Source organism: Prionailurus viverrinus, chromosome A3 (assembly GCF_022837055.1).
Source record: "Prionailurus viverrinus isolate Anna chromosome A3, UM_Priviv_1.0, whole genome shotgun sequence".
NCBI lineage: Eukaryota > Metazoa > Chordata > Mammalia > Carnivora > Felidae > Prionailurus > Prionailurus viverrinus.
The window spans coordinates 59,294,008-59,316,236 of NC_062563.1; the positions used below are offsets into that span (position 1 = coordinate 59,294,008).

The 22,229-nt window shown below is 39.3% G+C and overlaps 1 protein-coding gene and 2 pseudogenes across 3 annotated transcripts in view; 2 read left to right on the forward strand and 1 right to left on the reverse strand.

Moving 5' to 3' along the window:
• TBC1D8 (TBC1 domain family member 8) overlaps positions 1-21,048 on the forward strand; it is a 118,364-nt gene extending 97,316 nt beyond the window's left edge. For all 3 annotated transcript variants that reach the window (XM_047852351.1, XM_047852352.1, XM_047852353.1), the window contains 5 exons: positions 5,684-5,924; positions 6,470-6,535; positions 18,101-18,190; positions 18,579-18,676; positions 19,959-21,048. In XM_047852351.1, the coding sequence (XP_047708307.1) occupies positions 5,684-5,924; positions 6,470-6,535; positions 18,101-18,190; positions 18,579-18,676; positions 19,959-20,420 (957 nt within the window). In that variant the 3' untranslated portion in view covers positions 20,421-21,048. The remainder of the gene's footprint in view (positions 1-5,683; positions 5,925-6,469; positions 6,536-18,100; positions 18,191-18,578; positions 18,677-19,958) is intronic.
• Positions 10,360-11,933, reverse strand: LOC125161956 (chromobox protein homolog 3-like; annotated as a pseudogene).
• On the forward strand, positions 13,468-18,089 carry LOC125161955 (ubiquitin carboxyl-terminal hydrolase 15-like; annotated as a pseudogene).
• Positions 21,049-22,229: the final 1,181 nt, after the last annotated feature.

Genomic DNA, 22,229 nt, shown 5'->3' on the forward strand with positions numbered 1-22,229 from the left:
TTGTTACAGCCTTTAATTTAAAGTCTAGTTTGTCTGATAGAAGTATGGCTACTCCAGCTTTCTTTTGGCTTCCAGTCGCATGATAAATAGTTCTCCATCCCCTCACTCTCAATCTAAAGGTGTCCTCAGGTCTAAAATGAGTCTCTTGTAGACAGCAAATAGATGGGTCTTGTTTTTTTATCCATTCTGATACCCTATGTCTTTTGGTTGGCGCATTTAATCCATTTACATTCAGTGTTATTATAGAAAGATACGGGTTTAGAGTCATTGTGATGTCTGTATGTTTTATGCTTATAGTGATGTCTCTGGGACTTTGTCTCACAGGGTCCCCCTTAGGATCTCTTGTAGGGCTGGTTTAGTGGTGACAAATTCCTTCAGTTTTTGTTTGTTTGGGAAGACCTTTATCTCTCCTTCTATTCTAAATGACAGACTTGCTGGATAAAGGATTCTTGGCTGCATATTTTTTCTGTCTAGCACCCTGAAAATCTCTTGCCAATTCTTTCTGGCCTGCCAAGTTTCAAAAGAGAGATCAGTCACGAGTCTTATAGGTTTCCCTTTATATGTGAGGGCACGTTTACCCCTTGCTGCTTTCAGAATTTTCTCTTTATCCTTGTATTTTGCCAGTTTCACTATGATATGTCGTGCAGAAGATCGATTCAAGTTACGTCTGAAGGGAGTTCTCTGTGCCTCTTGGATTTCAATGCCTTTTTCCTTCCCCAGTTCAGGGAAGTTCTCAGCTATGATTTCTTCAAGTACCCCTTCAGCACCTTTCCCTCTCTCTTCCTCCTCTGGGATACCAATTATGCGTATATTATTTCTTTTTAGTGTATCACTTAGTTCTCTAATTTTCCCCTCATACTCCTGGATTTTTTTATCTCTCTTTTTCTCAGCTTCCTCTTTTTCCATAACTTTATCTTCTAGTTCACCTATTCTCTCCTCTGCCTCTTCAAGCCGAGCTGTGGTGGTTTCCATTTTGTTATGCATTTCGTTTAAAGCGTTTTTCAGCTCCTCGTGACTGTTCCTTAGTCCCTTGATCTCTGTAGCAAGAGATTCTCTGCTGTCCTGTATACTGTTTTCAAGCCCAGCGATTAATTTTATGACTATTATTCTAAATTCACTTTCTGTTATATTATTTAAATCCTTTTTGATCAGCTCATTAGCTGTTGTTATTTCCTGGAGATTCTTCTGAGGGGAGTTCTTCCGCTTGGTCATTTTGGATAGTCCCTGGCGTGGTGAGGACCTGCAGGGCACTTCCCCTGTGCTGTGGTGTATACCTGGAGTTGGTGGGCGGGGCCGCAGTCAGACCTGATGTCTGCCCCCAGCCCACCGCTGGGGCCACAGTCAGACTGGTGTGTGCCTTCTCTTCCCCTCTCCTAGGGGCGGGATTCACTGTGGGGTGGTGTGGCTCGTCTGGGCTACTTGCACCCTGCCAGGCTTGTGATGCTGGGGATCTGGCGTATTAGCTGGGGTGGGTAGGCAAGGTGCTCGGGGGCAGGAGGGGCAGGCTTAGATCGCTTCTCCTTAGGTGATCCACTTCAGGAGGGGCCCTGTGGCAGCGGGAGGGAGTCAGATCCGCTGCCGGAGGTTTGGCTCCGCAGAAGCGCAGAGTTGGGTGTTTGCGCGGAGCGAGCAAGTTCCCTGGCAGGAACCGGTTCCCTTTGGGATTTCGGCTGGGGGATGGGCGGGGGAAATGGCGCTGGCGAGCGCCTTTGTTCCCCACCAAACTGAGCTCTGTTGTCAGGGGGCTCAGCAGCTCTCCCTCCCTTTGTCCTCCAGCCTTCCCGCTTTCCGAGCAGAGCTGTTAATTTCTGACCTCCCAGACGCTAAGTCGCGCTTGCTGTCGGAACACAGTCCGCCCGGCCCCTCCGCTTTTGCAAGCCCGACTCGGGGGCTCTGCTTGGCCGGCGAGCCGCCCCTCCGCCCCGGCTCCCTCCCGCCAGTCCGTGGAGCGCGCACCGCCTCGCCGCCCTTCCTACCCTCTTCCGTGGGCCTCTCGTCTGCGTTTGGCTCCGGCGACTCTGTTCTGCTAATCCTCTGGCGGTTTTCTGGGTTATTTAGGCAGGTGTAGATGGAATCTAAGTGATCAGCAGGACGTGCGGTGAGCCCAGCGTCCTCCTAAGCCGCCATCTTGCCGCAACTCCTACAAAATATTTTTTAAGATACACTTCCAAAGGAAATTGCAGGAAAATAGCATGATAATCATGGTGTCTGATTGCATTGTACAGCACTTTTATGTACTCGCTCCAGTGCTTCTGGGCCCAGAGTCTGCATGTGCCCCACCACGTAAGAGCCCTGTCAGACTGTCCTTTCTCTCCATGCTTCTGGCCTTCTCTGAATTCCCTTGGCTTTCATAGCCCGACGTCATGTGTCATAATACTTGCCTAAGTACTGTGTGGGGTATAATGTTCTCTAGTTGGGTTTTACATACACCTCTGGTCTTTTCAGTCAGAATTTCATTTTCTCAGGGAAAGGTTCACATAGAGATACCCTTCCATTGCTTTATAAATACATGATAGGTTATTAATAAGGAGTCTGTTCCATAACTTCACTGCATCCTTCCCTAAGCCTGGAATGAATGGGCATGATTCTTCTATGTTAACAAGCAGTAGCTCTGACAGTCTTCATTACAAACTCTTTCCTATTCAAGATGAACCATGTGGTTTATACTTAATGAAATCTATTTTTATTGGTAATTTAAAGCAGTTTTTTAAGGTTTGAATGCAATTTTTTTCTTTTAGTTTTATTGATATGACCAGCATCCAGCACTGTAAGTTTAAAGCATGCAGCATGACGACTTGACTTACGTATATTGTCAGGTGATTACTACAGTAAGCTTAATTAGCACCCATCTCATGGATACAAAAAAATATATATATATATATATAATTTTTTTTTCCTTGTGATGAGAACTTTGGGATCCACTTGCTTAGCAACTTTCAAGTATACCATATAGCCCTTAACTATAGTCGTCACGTCATACATTACATCCCTAGTGCTTCTTATAACTGGAAATTTGTACCTTCTGGCCACTTCACCCAGTTCCCCCACTCCTCACCCCAGCCTCGGAGAACCACAAGTCTGATTTCTTTTTCCGAGTTTGGCATTTTGTTTTTAGATTCCACATAAGATTGAGATCAATACAATATTTTTCTTTTTTTTCCTGCCTGATTTATTTCACTTCGCATCATGCCTTCATGGTCCATCCGTGTTGTAAAGCAGTCTTTCAAATTATATAAATTCAGATTTGTGATGTCTGTCTCCTATTCTCTCAAATTGAGAACAGTATCATTAATCTTACCCCAGTAAGATGTGAACAATATAATACAAACTTGGTGTCACAGAATATTTCTGGAAACACCAAAGACCTGAAAAACCGTTATTTATGTATTCCATAAACCTGCTCTTATTAATGATCTGTTAAATTCATTCACTCTTGAATGAATTATCAGGCTGTTTAATAATATTTGGAAGCCAAAATTTAATTTTGGCTCAGGTCATGATCTCCTGATTTGTGGATTTGAGCCCCATAGTGGGCTCTGCACTGGCAGCATAGAGTCTGCTTGAGATTCTCCCTCCCTCCCTCCCTCTCTCTCTCTCTCTCTCTCTCTCTGCCCACCCCCCCCCCTTGCTCTTGCTCTTTCTTACTCAAAATAAATAAACTTTTAAAAGTTTATTTGGTCTCTTTAATATTTTGCTTGCTCCCATATTCTGGTTAAGACTTATTTTCAACTTTTAATTAAAAATCACAAAACAAAGAAAATAAAATTATACCTATTCTTCCCATAAAAAAAAAAAAAAAAGAAGAAACTTTTAAGCAAAAATGAAAGGGTCTCATCCTGTCTCCACCTGCAGTCCTACCCTTGTACAGGTAATTCCTATTAACAAATTGGTGAGTATCTTTCCTGATTTTTTTTCCCTTTTATACTATGTCTTTCTCTCTCTCTCTCTCTCTCTCTCTCTCTCACACACACACACACACACACACACACACACACACACACACACTTTTTTTCCACACATAACAGATTATGCTACATGTTAGCCTGCAGTTTTTTTATCATGGATATTTTTATAGATAATATATACAGATCTTTTCTCATGTAAAAAATAGCTGTATAGTTGCGGAGCACATGGGTGGCTCAGTTTAGCGTCCCACCAGCTCAGGTCATGATCTCACAGTTCGTGAGTGCGAGCCCCACATTGGGCTCTGTGCTGACAGCTCAGAGTCTGGAACCTGTTTCAGAGTCTGTGTCTCCCTCTCTCCCCCTCCCCCACTCACACTGTCTCTGTCTCTCTCAAACATAAATAAAAACATTAAAAAATTTTTTAAAATAGCTGTACAGTTTCACCGTAGGGTTGAACCATAATTTACTTAACCATTTACCTATTGAGAGGCATTGAAGTTTCCAGTTTTTTGCTGCTTTATAAACTGCTGCCCTGAGCTCTCTGTGCCTTTATCTGGACACCGGTGCTGCAGTTTCTGTAGGATGAGTTCCTCAGGGATACACAAACCAAACTGTAGCCTGTATTGCTAAAGTGTTTTTGATTTTTTCAAAATTCAGTTCCACTAATGAGGTCCAACAGTGCCAAGTCCTTGGTTTGCTTATTGTAATTGTTTTCTTGGCAGGATTCTGTGGGTGTTTAGCATCACAGGATGCACAAAGGTACATGGAATTTCATAGTATGTCTGGGGTTTTTAGGAATGGAAATTCATTAGACCTTTGTTTCACACTGAAAAGTTCCTGTGGCATCTTTCACAATTCTACAAAGGCTATTTGAAGAATTCGGCTGCCAACCAACACAACAGTAAAATTAGAAATGGCATTTTGGTTTTCATCCAAGGATATGTGCTTGCGTATTACAGCATCCACACTTGTGTCTGTGCCACTCTTACAGGTGGAGGGCAGTGAAATTGTGAAGAACCCTGCAGTTACTGGGAGCCGTATCTATGAGTCAAGATGCCCCAGGAGGTGATTTAGTATGGGTGTAAAAGATGGTCCTAAAGAGGCGAGCCTCAGGGACAGGGCCAGTTTTGATTGCTGTAGTTGTTGGTATAGTCCTAAGACTTTGAGTCCCTTTTTATTTTTTCTGGTTTTTTTTGAATTGTTAATATAGTCATTTGGTTCAAAAGTCAAAACCTGTAAGCATGTATGCAGTAAAAGGACTTGGTTCTACATTGGGGTCCCCACCCGTTTTCCCTCCTGACAGGCAACCCGTGCTACTGGTTTCTGCTGTATTCTGTAGACTTGTTTAGTTAGCGCTTTGTCATTTCCAGGTGTGATTTTATGAGACAATAGAATAAAAATTAGGTCTCCTAGAATTAACACTATGGCAGCTAAAGTACACACTGAAAAAAATGGTTAAAATGGTTAAAACCGTAAATTTTGTTAGGTGTAGTTTGCTATCATGAAAAAAATAACCTTCGAAAAAGAGGTCAAAATTACATATTCATGTGGGTAAGAAGTACCAGAAGGTAACAAGGGAAATGTTTTACATGTCTGGTTAGAGTAATGAGATTGCAAGTGCTTTAATTTTTTCACTTGTGTTATAATATTGCTTATTCAATACATATTTTCCAAGGCCAGGTGAGTCCTGAGAGAGGGCTGTGTGGACCGTGGCTTGTAAGCGTGCGGGCTCCTCCAGGGACCACCATCTCTCAAAGATCCCTCTCTCTTGTTTTAAGAGAGAACACATGATGAGCTGCTACTGGGAGCAGCCCAGGCCGGTGGCCCCACGCCATGACCCCAGCAGGCCCTATGCAGAACAGTACCGCATAGACGTCCGGCAGTTTACACACCTGTTTCAGCTTGTCTCGCCCTGGACCTGTGGGGCCCACACGGAGATCCTCGCTGAAAGGACTTTCAGGCTCCTGGATGACAACATGGATCATCTGATCGAATTCAAAGCATTTGTGAGCTGTCTCGGTAGGACTCTGTGGGTCTTCACCGTGGCAAGTTAATTTGGGACGGGAGTCCATGAACGCAAGACAAGGTGGACTGTGGAGCAGGCAGACCCACACGATGAAATGTATTTGGACACGGGCCTGACATGATTTTGTGATTTTAGAAACCACTCTGCAGGCTCCTCTCATGTCTAATTTTATGCTTCCTTAAGGAGGGTGAGAAGGGCCCACACTGTCAACATACAAGGTCATTGCCCTTGTTCTCCTCCGGTACCCAGGGTGTGGTGGTGGCTTGTTAGGAGCCATGTTCCTAAGCCTTGCACAAAAAATTAAAATCTTTCAGACTGTGTGAGGCCAGAGTTCACGAGGTTATCTTGCCGGTCAATAGTGACCAATCGCTACCTTTTACATTTTCATTTCAAACATAGTGTGTCTGGGGGTAGCGGCAACGAGGTATTGGGTCAACAAGTATTGACCTTACTAAGTTCTCTCCCCACAGTGAGTTTGTGTCATGACAAATGTACTTTAACCATTTGCATATACTCAGTCTCTTTTCTGTTTTTGCAGATGTTATGTATAATGGAGAAATGAATGAGAAAATTAAGCTGTTATATAGACTTCATATCCCTCCAGGTAAGAAATACTAAGGAAAAAATTTAGGCTCTGTTCTGCTTTGACACAAAGAAGCTTTGGGCATGACTCTGAAGTTCTCATTTAAAATTTCATTTAGACTTGAGTCCACAGATGTTTCTAGTTTGGGGTTACTGGTAACAGATTTTCAGTACTGTACTGTATGGCCTATGGTAGTGGTTCCCAAACTTCAGCATGCATCAGAATCAGCTGGAGGGCTTGTTAAAACACTGGTTCCTGGGCCCCACTCCAGAGTTTCCGACTCACTAGTTCTGAAGACAACATGCTGGGAACTGCTGGTCTGTGGAATGTGTGGGGCAGCAGACCCTGGTTGCCTTAATAGATGGTTATTTTAGCCTACTCTTTTGAAGGACCGTATTATTTTTCCAGCAGGTAAGACCCCGCTTCTCTGAAGTTTAAGCAGTGGTAACCAGTAACAAAGAAATCAGTTTTGATACCTATGGGGTATTACGTGGCTTTAACCGTAAGGTATTCCTTGGATTTTTGAAACTCCTAGAGGTGGGTTAGTAATGCCAAGATGGTTTCTGGACCCAGGGCCATATGGTTCTGGTGTTGTATGGGGCTCTGACAGGACTTCCCAACGAGGGAGACTAGGAAGGGAGTTTTTAGGGCCATGAGATCCTGGTGCCTTTTACAACTAACACCTCTACAAAAGTTGGAAATGTGGGTGGACATAATTTGTGGGGTTTTTGGGTACACTTCCTGAATTGAGCCATTACTGAACTGGCATATAATATATGCTCTACAGTATCCCCAGGGAACATTCTGTAGCAGCCACCCAGCTCCTCCTCCACCTCCCCACAGGCTCATTATTATTTTACTGCAAATGGCTTAGCATCAGTGAAGTTTTTTGCCTTTTATGCCAGTATAAGTTAGTGACTTTTGTTCTTGAATTTGCCTTTATTTTTCACAAATGTATTCCTAGTAACATAGAAGACATGCATAATTATTCCCCTATTATCATCGCTGTCACTCTTTTCACAATCATCTGTATCTAGTATTGCTAAATAGGACATGTGATTGATTGTATTTCATTCATTTATTTCATCTTAATTTTTAAATAAGCATTTTATTTTGGGATAATTTTAAATTTACAGAAAAGTTGCAAAGATAGTCATGATGGAGTTCTCATTTTTTAAATATCTTTTAAGTGTTTTAAAGTTGTTTTATTTTTATTGCAGTATAGTTAACATAGGGTTTTTCGTTTCAGGTGTACAATATAGTGATTCAACACTTCTATACATTACTCAGTGCTCATCACAACAAGTGCACTCCTTAATCCCCATCACAGATTTCACCATCTCCCTCCCCTACTCCTGGCACCCATGAGTTTGTTCTCTATAGTTAAGAGTCTGTCTATTGGTTTTCTCTTTTTTTCCCCCTTTGCTTGTTTGTTTTGTTTCTTAAGTTCCACATATGAGTGAAATCATATGGTACTTGTCTTTCTCTGACAGACTTATTTCACTTAGTATTATACTCTCTAACTCCATCCATGTTGTTGAAATGGCAAGATTTCATTCTTTCTTATAGCTGAGTAATATTCCATTGTGTATATATACCACATCTTTATCCATTCATCAGTCAGGGGACATTTGGGTTGCTTCCATAATTAGGTTGTTGTCGATAATGCTGCTATACCATAGGGGTGCATGTATCCCTTTGAATTAGTGTTGCTGTATTTTCAGGGTACATGCCCAGCAGTGCGATTACTGGATCATAGTTCTATTTTTAATTTTTTGACGAACCACCATACTGTTTTCCACATTGGCTGGACCAGTTTGCATTCCCACCAACAGTGCACAAGGGTTCCTTTTTCTTCACAGCCTCATCAACACTTGTTTCTTGTGTTGTCGATTTTAGCCATTCTGGCAGATGTGAGGTGGTAGCTCATTATAGGTTTGATTTGTATTTCCCTGATGATGATGATGATGTTGAGCACCTTTTGATGTGTCTGTTCGCCATCTGGATGTCTTCATTGGAGAAATTTCTGTTCATTTCTTATGCCCATTTTTAATGGATTATTTGTTTTTTGGGTGTTGTGTAAGTTCTTTATATATTTTGGATACTTACCCTTTATCAGCTACATCATTTGCAAATATCTTCTCCCATTCCATAAGTTGCCTTTTGTTTTGTTGTTTTTGCTGATTGTTTCTCCTTTGCTGTGCAGAAGCTTTTTATTTTGATGTAGTCTAACAGTTTATTTCTGCTTTTGTTTCCCTTGCCTGAGGATACAGATCTAGAAAAATGTTTCTATGGCTGACGTCAGAGAAATTATTGCCTGTGCTATCTTCAAGGATTTTTATGGTTTCATGTCTCACTTGTAGGTCTTTAATCCATTTTGATTTTATTTTTGTGTATGGTGAAAGAAAATAGTCCAGTTTTCCCAACACCATTTGTTGAAGAGACTGTCTTTTTCCCATTGGATATTCTTTCCTCGTTTGTTGAAGATTAATCGACCATATAATTGTGGGTTTATTTCTGGGTTTTCTATTCTGCCCATTGACCTATGGGTCTGTTTTTGTGCCAGTACCATACTATTTTGATTACTATAGCTTTGTACTATAACTTGAAATCTACAATTGGGTACCTCCAGTTTTTCTTTTTCAAGATTGCTTTAGTTGTTCAGGGTCATTTATGGTTCCATACACATTTTAAGATTGTTTGTTCCAGTTCTGTGAAAAACGCTGTTGGTATTTTGATAGGGATTGCATTAAATCTGTAGATTGCTTTGGGTAGTATGGACATTTTAACAATATTTGTTCTTCTAGCCTATGAGCATGGAATGTCTTTCCATTTCTTTGTGTTGTCTTAAATTTTTTTCATCAATGTTTTATAGTTTTCAGAGTACCAGTCTTTCACCTCCTTGGTTAAATTTATTCCTAGGTATCTTTTTATTTTTGATGCAATTGTAAATGAGATTGTTTTCCTTTTTTTTAAGGCATATAAAACTATTTATTGACCACTGTTTACCAGTATTTACAATAAAGTAAACAATATACAGTTGGATAACATTCTGACTACAAAGATACTGCTTCTCCTGGTTTCTGCTGAACCAGTAACTCAAATACTGAGAAGATTAAGCTTACATGTAAGGAATGAGTTGGGGTAAAGACAAAACACACAGGTCAAGAGTTTAGATTACAGACGTTTGTCCCCCCATTTATTCCAGAAGGTGCTAAATTGCCAACATCTCTAACCATCTGATTATGATTAGGTTTCCATGAACGAAGTGTTAAAGATTCCATGAATCATGACCACTTAGTACAGCACAAGGATTTCAATTTCTTGAAAAGGAAAAGGTCACTAGAAGGAAGCTTTAAATGTCCACTTAACTAAGTTTAGCTTAATTAATTAAAACACACCAGGACTTGTCTAGTTTTCTCATTGAGTGGGGAACTGTTGGTAGCGATAAAATTTTCCTTTCAGGGATCTTGCAAATAAACTTGCATTTGTATGAATGTAGATATGGATTCTGATATGGCTTTTCAAATTGTCCCATTTAAATTGCTTACATTTTTTTAAAACAGCACAATTAATTACAAAATTTGAAAGGTTAAGGCTTCAGGAAAAATGTCAATTTAAACAATTTATTTCTTAGGTTGCTAAAAATGATGGCATCCCAGAAACATGAGCTTATCCATGGTTATAAAATGCTGTTTTTATTTTGGGGAATGTTAAAAAAAGGAAGGAAAAAAAAACCCATTTACATATGTATTTTAAGTATACACACAAAAAAAACCCCAAATAAACAAAAAAAACCCAGAGTGGTCCTTAGGCATATAGGAGTTAACAAAAAGTTCTGATTGAGTAACAACTATGAAGATTTCCCCCAACATTTAGAAAATGTGTTGTCTAAAGCAGGGGAATAATATACTGTATTCTTAAATATTCCTTTCTGATAAAGGAAGCTTTCATTTGCCCAGAATACCCAGTGGTATAGATGGAAAACCCCCAACAACTCCCCCCAATACTACTTCAAAACAAACATGTGAAACTTGATTTTCATAAGAATGTTATTTCTTCACACTAATAAATCAAAAAACCAAGACCCGGATTTTACATATGTATAAATGTATATAAAAAACAATGCAAACAGTTACTGAGCTTATCTCCTGGACAAGAATGCCAAGTTAGTCTGTCTTCATAAAAAGCAATTACAATCTGAGGACACTTCATATTTGCCTCTTTTGCCAGCACCAAGCCTGCCTCATCTGAATCTTTCCATTTCATGAGAAACATGAAATCTCCACTGCTGTCTGTGGCACCAATTATTCATTTGGGATCAAGACCTTTGGCAAAAGCATCACTTTTCTTCTTTGACTTGCTGTCATCAGATTCACTGTCAGATAAAGATTTTCTTTTTGTGCCATCTTTTTCTTTACCAGCTTTTGAGAATTAAGAAATGCTTCAGTTAACTCTGGACAATCTAAATTTTCTGCAGGTTCCCAAGTATTGTCAGCATCTGTAAATCCCTTCCCCTTCAGGAAGTACTCCACTTTCCTGTTCACTACACGTCGGTCCAGTACTATTCTCATCACAAATTCTTCAGGCCCTGCCTCTTCTTTTTTACTCTTTCCATTCTGTTTCTTTCTCATTTTTTGCAATGTAGTTTTATTGGAGGCCATTTTTTATTGCAGACTTGAAGAGCTATTGTTTACCACCTGTGAGCTGCTCTGGGTCCCGGGTCTGGGGATTGTTTTCTTAATTTCACTTTCTGCTGCTTTATTATTAATGTATAGGAATGCAGATTTCTGTATACTGATTTTGTATCCTGTGACTTTACCGAATTCATTTATCAGTTCTAGTAGTTTTTTGGTGGCCTTTGGGGTTTTCTCTATATAGTATGATATCGTCTAAACATGGTGAAAGTTTGAACTCATCCTTACCGATTTGGATGCCTTTTATTTCTTTTTGTTTTTGATTGCTGTGGCTAGAACTTCCAGTACTATGTTGTAAAAGTGGTGAGAGTGGACATCCTTGTTTTTTCCCTGACCTTGGGGGAAAAGCTCTTAGTGTTTCCCCAGAGTATGATGTTAGCTGTGGGTTTTTCATATTTTCATAAGGCCTTTATTATATTGAAGTATGTTCCCTCTAGACCTACTTTAGGTCTAGTTGAGAGTTCTTATTATGAATGGATATTGTACTCTGTCAAATGCTTTTTCTACAACTATTGAAATTACCATATGGTTTTTATACTTTCTCTTGTTGATAGGATGTATCACGTTGATTTGGGAACATTAAGCTGCCCTTGCATCTTGGGAATAAATCCCATTTGATCGTAGTGTAATAGATCTTTAAACTTACTGGTTTTTGATATTATCATTTAAGGCTGATACTTGATTCTTGATCTAGCTTCATATTGAAGTTGTTTCAAAATTATAAGTTTATTTCTAAAAGCCATGTTTTAATTATTAGTTCATTAAAAGACATTTGTAGACCTTCATGGCTTTTGAAAATCAATTTTTCAGAAACTTTTTGACTGTATGGGATTGTAACATTTATATTATATGACTCCAAATTTAAAATTTTTAATTAAGTGCAAACTGAGATTTGATGTATGTTATTTCACTTACCTATATTTAACATTGGAATTTTTGACACAAAGAAAGAAAAGTCTTAATAATGCAGACAACCTAAAACCTATTTAGGTATAAATTTGTTAAGGCCATAAAGATCCACAATACATTTAGGTATTTTTAATTTAAATTTAATTTTAACACATACTTCCCATCATAACTTTTTGACTAAGGTGGAACACACACACTAGGGAGGTAAAAGAAGAGTCTTGTTAATTAGGAGGAGGTATACTGAGGATTGCAAGTTTGAATTTGTACCCTCAGAGAGTAAGGCCTCATTTGCCAGATGAGGGAGGCATGGTACCAAACAAAGCACAACAGCCCCTGGGCCCTACACACCCACCTTGGGCAGAGCTGTTGCTTGTAACTCTGCAAGGGTATTATGGGAGGCAAAGGGATTTTGTGAGCTCGCTTACAAAGGTATCTGATGCAACTCAGGAAGCAAGAAAGTGCTAAGCCCAGGGTCTCAGTTCCAGAAGAGCTCCCTTTATTGGCTCCATAGTGATTACAACACTGTTTGTTTAGCAGAGGAAATAGAAGAGAAATAGTCCAAATGATTTGATGCCTTATCAGGTGACGTACAGATGAACAGTATTCCAGAAGATTATTAAATTGGGAGTTTTCATTGCAGACTGACAAATCTACAGATATTGGTCATTTTGCTCAGTGAATTATACTAATCGGACTTCCAGAGACCATTTTCTGGAACGTCAGATTTGTTAGAAGCATCAAAGCAAGCTACCAAGAATGCTCTATTGGAAATGGTAAATGAGCACAAACAAATGAGACACTGGAGGCTTTCTGTAAAGGAGCAAACTGAGGGGGCAGCTGATGCCCCCAGCTCCTAGAGATGCCAAGATTCAGGGAATACGTTATGTTTGCAGAGCAGCTCTCCCCTGGGGGTCCTGCTGGTCTGGATCCACATTAAATGATCTTAAAGTTAAATCCAATAGAATTTGAGCTGCTCCAGTCTTGTGTTCAGCTTTACGTGAAGAAATAGGCTTCTTTTTGAGGCCTTATACACACAAAAGTGAATTTGCTGTCCAAAGAAAGGGTTTTGTAAAGAAGTGGAGTTAAAAGGAAAAATCTTACAGATAATTCCGATTTGCCATTTGGTTAAAGACGGTTATTTTAAAAAGGATTTCAGGGGCGCCTGGGTGGCGCAGTCGGTTAAGCGTCGTCCGACTTCAGCCAGGTCACGATCTCGCGGTCCGTGAGTTCGAGCCCCGCGTCGGGCTCTGGGCTGATGGCTCAGAGCCTGGAGCCTGTTTCTGATTCTGTGTCTCCCTCTCTCTCTGCCCCTCCCCCGTTCATGCTCTCTCTCTGTCCCAAAAATAAATAAAATAAAATAAATCAGCGCCTTCCCCATTAAAAAAAAAAAAAAATAAAATAAAAAGGATTTCAAGTTGAAGACCTGAATGAACTTAATTGAAAATTGAAAGCACACTTGAAAATATATTAACATGTAGCAACAAAGTATGGATTCAAAGAAAAATTCAACCAAGAATGATGTTAGAAATGCTTCATCAGTGATATTTAGTCAGTGTTAGAATTTGAAATCTGAACTGTAGACAAATATAGCAGTATCTGTACAAAAGAGGAAAAGCTTTGTTATTTTAGAATATTTGATATAAAAATTTTTTTAAAGGGGTCAAAATCCAGTCATATTAGCCAAAAAAAATTCAGTAATACATTTGTCAGTAAGGGTGAAGCTGTGTGATGTTTCATGCTTTACATAAAATAAAAAACACTTGAACATTCAAATTCTCGGTAATGACACTTGCTTCCACCTTTTGTTCAGTTTTCAGTAATAGTGGCAGCCTGTTTTGAAGAAATCATTATTTAAAAGTCCTAATCAGGAATTGCATGTAACCATTTCAATATAAATAGTGGTATGATAACTAATATTAAGAAGTCCTGGGGCGCCTGGGTGGCTCAGTTGGTTGGGCCTCCGACTTCGGCTCAGGTCATGATCTCATAGTCTGTGAGTTCGAGCCACACATTGGGCTCTGTGCTGACAGCTTAGAGCCTGGAGCCTGCTTCCGATTGTGTCTCCCTCTCTCTGGCCCTCCCACACTCACCCTCTGTCTCTCTGTCTCTCTCTCTCAAAAATAAATAAATGTTAAAAAAAAAATCCTAAGTATTCTAACATTTCAGTACCATTAGATCCATTTTGTTACTTGACAAAATATTTTATTTCATCAGTTATGGTAAAAGAATGTATCTTTGAAGTTTGTTTACTTAGAATGGATCCCCTTTCTAAACCTATGCAGTACAATTAGAAATACACAAGATCTTTGTATGACATTGTCTGCTTTGTCAAGAGTATTGGCAGATCAGATGATAGGAATGGACATATACAATCACAGATTTCATACTGTAGGCACTGTGGATAAAAACCTTAGCAGTATTGTGAAATAGATGTTATGTGTGTGAAATTAACATCAACAGGACCAAAGACAATGGAACATGTGACGACCATGGTTTGCCTAAGAGAAAAGTCTGGCACCCAAGTTACACCCACCATATTGGTTCTCCACTTTTTGCTTAGCCTTTTCTTATGGTTATACTAAGAAACAATACTGATGATAAACTCTATATAATCTACTGCTTTTGAGAATGTGTTAATATTTCAAGGGATCTATTAAAATCCAAGAAACTGAAAGACACACTGCCTTAAGGACCAAATTATTAATGGAAATGGCTCAAATGGCACACATGAAGAGGATTCACCAAATGAAGTGGAAACAGATGAGCTAAGATCAGGAAGTTCTCTCAGAGAATGGATATAGTCTCTTTGAGATGATTCTGATAATGGATGACATACCAAGCAAACTTACAAAGGTCAGCTTTTCACAGGACACACAAAAATGATGAGATTACATTCTAGTTTAACAACTTAAACAGCATTGATAACGACATCAGAAATTATACCATGCACATTCATTTTGGTGATAGCTTAAGCTAGACGAAAGGTCTGTTCTTTCGACTGGAGTTTAAAATACCAAAAGAGGATTTTGAAAAATATGAAAAATGTAGTGTACACACCTCTGAAAACATCTTTTGTGAAATTGTAATATTGCATTGAACCTTTTAGAAGAGCTGGGTACTGAAGTTCCTTGGTATTACCCAAATTGTCAAGCCACTAGGAAAATGGATTTGATCATAGCATCCAGTACTTGTTTACATCATGTGTTTTTCTTTTAATTTCATTTAAAATTTTTTTTAAATGTTTATTAATTTTTGAGAGAGGATGAGCAGGGGAGGAACAGAGGGAGAGGGAGACAGAGGATCTGAAGTGGGCTGTGTGTTGGCAGCAGAGAGCCTGATGCGGAGCTCAGACTCACAGAACCATAAGATCATGATCTGAACCGAAGCCCGGCTGCTTAACCGACTGAGCCACCCAGGTGCCCCTTCAGTGATTTTCTTAGATATCTGAGACCCAAGTTGGGTACTTTACTTAGCTTTCCTATCAAAGACTTGGTTGGATATATTGGAATTCCTAATTAATTGCAAGTCCTAGCTGCTATAATTTGCTGTTTTCAACCACTGTGGAGGGCTAGGAAAGCACTATTCTGTTTTTGCAAGAAAAAATATGAGAATGGTATTATTTTGATGACTGTAGTGTCTCAACTGCATCTGAAAACCAAACTGTATTGAAAGCAGTGTATGTACTCTTCCACCAGAGCTAAGATACAATAGAACTAGCTTTTCCCCTCCACAAGAATCCCATTTAGAAAGTGACAAAGATAGCAGTGGTGAGGACAATGAAGTCCTTGAAGCCAGAGAACAGACTTTCCTGCTGGTGGCATTTATTGAAGTCATGAAGGTATCTAACACATTAAGATAAAAGTTTGAGATAGACTGCAAATGTAAATCCTTCAAGATATTTTAACTTGTGCTATACTTGAAGCGAGACACAATGAAAACTTTAATAGAAATGTCTCTTTATAGTCTTGAATTACAAGTTACACATCAGAATGTAAAAATGTTTATGAAACATTTATGAAAGTTCAGATACCTCATTTAAGAAGGTGGAAAGTACATTTAAAGATTGTAAACAACCTTTACTACTTTCCCTTAATGCATTGTGTACTTCGGAGCATAGGTAACAATGAGTTTTTTCATTGATTCTTTACCTGTCTCCTTTCTAGACACTCGCCCTCTTGAATTAACCATTCCTCTCTATGCTCCCATAATATTTGTATTATTCTTCTGTTAGAGCATTTTTTTAGTGACTTGTGTACACATTTCACCTCTTAGAGACCCAATATCCTCTTGACATCTTCTAGCAGCTATTACCTAAAAAAATCTGTTTCCATCATGACTGCCCTAAGTACCATCCAGGGTTTATGATTTTCCTCCTATTCAGTGAGTGGATGCTCGCATGTGCCACTGTGTAGAATTTTGGGGCAAGCCTGGAAAAATGACTTAACATCTGTTATAATAAAACCCCCAAACCTAAAACAACCCCAAACAATTCCCACCCCCCAAACCCCAGAAACATGTCTCCCAAGTAGGAAGGAGAGTACCTTATCAAGGCTTTGGTGCCATCTTGGGGATATTTGTTGGATTACAACTGAATTTTGCCTTTTATTCTCAGTGAGTGGCTTACTAGTAAATGTAAGGATCCTGATGTGTCCATTCATTCTTTATAATTTTTTTTATTTATTTTCAGAGTGAGTGCACTTAGATGCGGGAGAGGCAGAAGAGAGAGAGAGAATGAGAATCCCAAGTAGGCTCTGTGCTGTCAGCACAGAGCCAGATGTGAGGCTCAATCTCACAAACTGAGATCATGACTTGGGCTGAAATTAAGTGAGAGGCTTAACCCACTGAGCCACCCAGGCGCCCCTAGAATTGTTTTTTATAAGATCTTTTTGATCTGTGGTTCCCATACCATATAGTGCATGCGTTTAATGTTACAAAACCCGTTTTTTAGTATCTTTAAACAACCATCATCACAATTTTAGGAATTTTCATCACCCTAAAAAGGACCATACTCTCGCTGTTGCTCCCAGCCCATCCATTTTGCTTTGCTTTGTCTTTATAGAATCCTGTTTTAGGTATTTCCTATAAATGGGAATAATGCAATTTGCCATTTTGTGTGTGGCTTTTACTCAGTTTTCAAGGTTTATCCATGTTATAGCCTGTCTCTGTGCTTATTCATGACTGAATTTGATACTCCATTAGATAATTATGTCCTAATCCCCTCATTAATTGAACACTTGGGTTTATTGCCACTTCTTGGCTCTTGTGAACAATGCTCCTATAACTTGTGTACAAGTTTCTAAGTGGGTAGGTTTTTATTTCTCTTTGGTATATACATAAGGGTAGAATTTCTGGGTCAAATGGTTTACCTTTTTGATGAACTGCCAGATGTGTTTTCAAAATGGCTGTGCCATTTCCTATTTTCAGTAGTATAATGAAGATTCTGGTAGGATTATTTTTGTATATTTCAAGAAAACTTGCAATGATAAAATGCTTTGTATTCAGCAATTTTTCAGTTTTTGTTAGAAACTTAGTATATGCGCACTATGAAAACAGATGCCATGAAGTTTAAAACGCTAATCCCACCATCCAGAAATTTGTGTATTTATTTCTAAAATTTCTGTGTATGTATATACGTACATATATTTTGAGTTTTAGAAAACAGGATTTTACTACATACATTTTTCCAGGGCGGTATCAGCAATGTCCTATGAATTTGTATTTCATTAATTAAAATCTTGTCTATGTAAATCCAGAAAAAGGCTTTATGTGGTCTGTTGTTTTCTTTACTGTGTATCCAGACAGTGCTTGGTGTACAGGTGAGTTCAGAGTCCCTGCAAAGACTGCAGCCCACAGGGTGCGAGGGTGGGGAGGGGCTGCTATTGGCTTAGCCTTTAGTTCTTAATTACATAAAAAGCTAAATTACGGCCAGTTTTGCTTAACATGCAGTAATTTGTTCAACGTAATTTTTTTTTGTTTTAAGCACTCACTGAAAATGATCGAGACAGCCAGTCCCCATTAAAGAATCCTCTGTTGTCGACGTCAAGACCGCTGGTTTTTGGGAAGTCAAATGGTATGTACTTCTTTTCATTAATTCCCCTGAAGGCACACACTGCAATTGTTAGAAGAAACTTCATAGCTCTTCTTAGAAGTGGACTTACCTAGTCCCTTCATACTGTGAATCAACAGCCCACTGCTTTCAGAAGCCAGAAACCTTTCAAGTGGCAGTGTATTGAGGGACTGCCCCTCGGCCCAACCACCACGTTTATTCCTCTTGCCTAAGGTTTGAGGGGTTGTCATGCAGCTACCACACTCCATTCATGGTCAGTTGTAGAACAGACTCTAATCTGTTTTCAGTTTGTGTATACTTAGTGGAATTCTGCCCTCACTGCCCCATTCTACATGTTCCTTTTTGCTTTCACTGAGTTTTAAAATATATATTGTATTTTCTGTGTCTCAAGGTGATGCAATTGATTATCAGAAACAGCTGAAGCAGATGATTAAAGATTTAGCCAAAGAAAAAGATAAAACTGAGAAAGAGTTGCCCAAAATGAGCCAGGTATGAACCTTATTCTATGCAGAGAATTAACCACTTTGCCAGTTTGTTCAGAGGTAAGCTTGAAAGTTGAGCTGGGGCCTGTCTACTTCCAAAACCATAATCAAAGGATCAGAGCTGAACACTGGTGACTAAAAGGGAAATGTTTAAAGGATTCCTCCCAAAGTTTGGGAAATGTAGGCTTCAAGTTGGAAATGTTCTTTATTATAGGATTATCAGTCTTTTTGGTGCTAATATGGACTGTGAGCCTTCAAGAAGGAATTCAGCATGCAGTGTTTCTTGGTCTCTTTTGACCACAGAACACATGGCATTCATATATCCTGGAATACTTCAGAAGGGTTGCTCTACTCTGTTGGGGAGTTGCTCTCAAATTTTCATTCTCTCTCTTGGATATAGTCACATTTCAATGCTGTAGGTCAACTCTACCTCACTTTTTAAAAAGCCAGTTAAATCCCATCACCCAGAGCTACCGTTGCTAACATTCTGATATACAGGATGTCTGTCAACTTTTAACTATAAACAAAAGTAGGCTGTTTTAATACCTTGCTTTCATTTACTTCAAAATCATGAATAGCTCTCCCAAATTATTTTTAAAAATTTTGGGAGTGAGCAGGGGAGCAGAGGAGAAAGGATCCCAAGCAGGCTCTGATGTGGGGCTCTATCTCACAAACCATGAAATCATGACCTTAGATGAAATCAAGAGTCGGATGCTTAACTGACTGAGCCACCCAGGTGCCCCTCTCCCAAATTATTGAGTAAATGTATAGCTAAATCCCACTAGAAGTGCCTTTCATCACATTAGATTCTCCATTTGAGCAGCAATGTGTATATACTTTGAAAAAGCATCAGGCATCACTGTTTTACTTCATTTCACATCTGTTAAGTTCCTGCCTGGTATCCTATCAGATGAATAAGCCATTATTTTGTTTAGTCATAACATTTAAGCAGTCTCCAACTTTTTCTCTGTTGTAAATCCTAGATTTAAACATTATAAACAAATCTCTATAGCTTTTGGATCCATTTCTACAAGTTGACTTGGATTAAAGGGTACACATGTCCTCTGGAATGCACAGATTTTTTAATAGTTACTGTATAGACAAAGAGCACATTTCTGTGTGGTCAAATTCCCTGGAGTCACTGGTAGTACTTTCTGAGTAGAAAGGCAAACTATCTTATCATTTGCTTCAAAGACTGCTATGTGGTTTTCTCTAAGAACTTTTAAGTTAAAAAATATATACATTATATTTCTATCCTGGTTATGTTGCTGTGTATTTTTTAATTCCAGAGAGAATTTATCCAGTTCTGTAAAACTTTGTACAGTATGTTCCATGAAGATCCAGAAGAAAATGAATTATATCAAGCCATTGCCACAGTAACCACTCTGCTGCTGCAGATTGGGGAAGTGGGGCAGAGAAGCAGCAGCTCTGGAAGCTGCTCCCAGGAAGGTGGGGAGGAGCTGCGGGCTTCAGCTCTTTCTCCAGACCAGGACTCGGTTTTTGCAGACAACAACGCTGGGAAGATTCCCCAGGACTCCCGGACATTTACTGAAGAGGTAGAAGGGGACTGGACTGTCTCCCTTGAACATATTTTAGCTTCACTTCTGACTGAACAGTCATTAGTAAACTTTTTTGAAAAGCCACTGGACATTAAATCGAAACTTGAAAACGCCAAGATCAATCAGTACAGTCTCAAAACTTTTGAAATGAGCCGCCAATCACAGCCTGAACTCAAGCTGAGTAACGTGTAGCAAGATAGCAGTTTCCTGAGAGGAGTCAGCCATACCAAAGCCTTGGACCTGTTTTGTAGGGGTCAGCCCCTCAATCTTCATTTCAGCCTAATTCATTTTGAGCGTATTTTGCAAGCTGTGTATCTGGATGAGCAACCGGACAGCCACAACTGTGGCCAGGGGAACTGATGCAACCCTCAAGCATTTCTATTTATTCTTTAAGAGAATTATGAGTTGGATCCCATCAGTGCTATAGGGAATCCATGCATTAGTTCCCTCGATGCTGGGACTTGCTGTTTCACTTTCATCAGATTGGCTGAAATGGGCACTTCTGCTGTGACGCTAGTATGATTTCGTTCGCAGATGCAACAGAAGAGTTGAATGTATCATACTAAACCAGAGACAAAAGCCCAAGCTCTCATTCTTCACTTGGATAATGGGAGAGGTTACAAATCAAGTTCACTTTCAAGATCCAAGAGCCACTATCTGTGCAATTGTATTTGGCTTTCTTTTGCACTAATTTTGTTTCAATGCTGGTAATTGAAACCATTTTAATATATTTGGTTGTACTCTGTCCTTCCAAAAATGTGTACAAACCATGCTTTCAATGTTGGCCTCTAAGTTTTTTAATAAGAAACTTTTGTAGTGACTTGGTCCTTGTTTATAACTTATTTGTGTCTAGAGGTATCTCCACCATTATCCCCACCCAGTCTGTGTTCTCAGTAAATAGTGATAGTGTAGGTGTTCAACTCCCCACAGTGGTTACGTATAGTACCATCACCCCTAGGGCTCAAAAATGAAGCACCTATTTACAACAGCATTCGATAATACCAGGGGTGTAAACACTGATGAAATATAATTCCTCCAACACAATGCTTTCAGGCTGAATTTAGTGGATTTTATTATTGTAACTGTAAACTTTACCTCTGAGCTTTGGTTCCACATAAATGGGGATTAAAAATACTTCAGGGGGCCATTACAAACAAGTGAGCTGTACATATAACATGATCTGTATATAAAAGCCTTAATCTGGCTTAATCCATCAAAAATCAATTACTATTCTATACCTTTTGAAGGTATACTCAATACAAACAGCTTAATTATATTAAAAAATAGTTTAAGAAGCTATCAAATGTATTGTCTTAAGATATTTCCATCATTTAAAGATGTTAAAATATGTAAAGTGGCCAATGGCGATTGAGTTCTACATGGCAGTCTCTAGAAAAATCTTTCCTAGAATTACGTATACCCCCAATGTCCCAGATAACCTAAAAAGGTTTTCCCAGGCCACGATGCACTTCAGAATCACTCTTAAAACCTGCTTAGGCTCTACTCTACCCAGATACTCAGACCCCAGGTGTTGGGGAGAAGGGGCACAGGCATACCCTATAGGAAAAGCTCTCCAAGCAATCCTATGTAATTGGCAACTGCATAAAGATATTTCAGTTGGCTCTTGAACAGCATAAGTCCGTTTATATGTGGATTTCTTCTTTTAATGTTTATTTTTGAGAGAGTGAGGGGGGAGGGGCAGAGAGAGGGAAACAGCACAGAGCCCGACGCAGGACTTGAACCCACCAAACCGTGAGATCATTACCTGAGCTGAAGTCAGACACTTAACCTACTAAGCCACCCAGCACCCCTACATGTGGACTTTTTTTTTTTGACAGAGCACTGTAAATTTATTTTCTCTTGATTTAGTTCAACATTTTTCCTTCTAGCTTACTTCATTGGTAAGTCTATTAAGTTTTGGGTACTTGACTGTGGGAACTGGCACCCCTAACTCCACACTGTTCAAGAGTCAACTGTACATGGCAAGTAGAAAGGGAAATC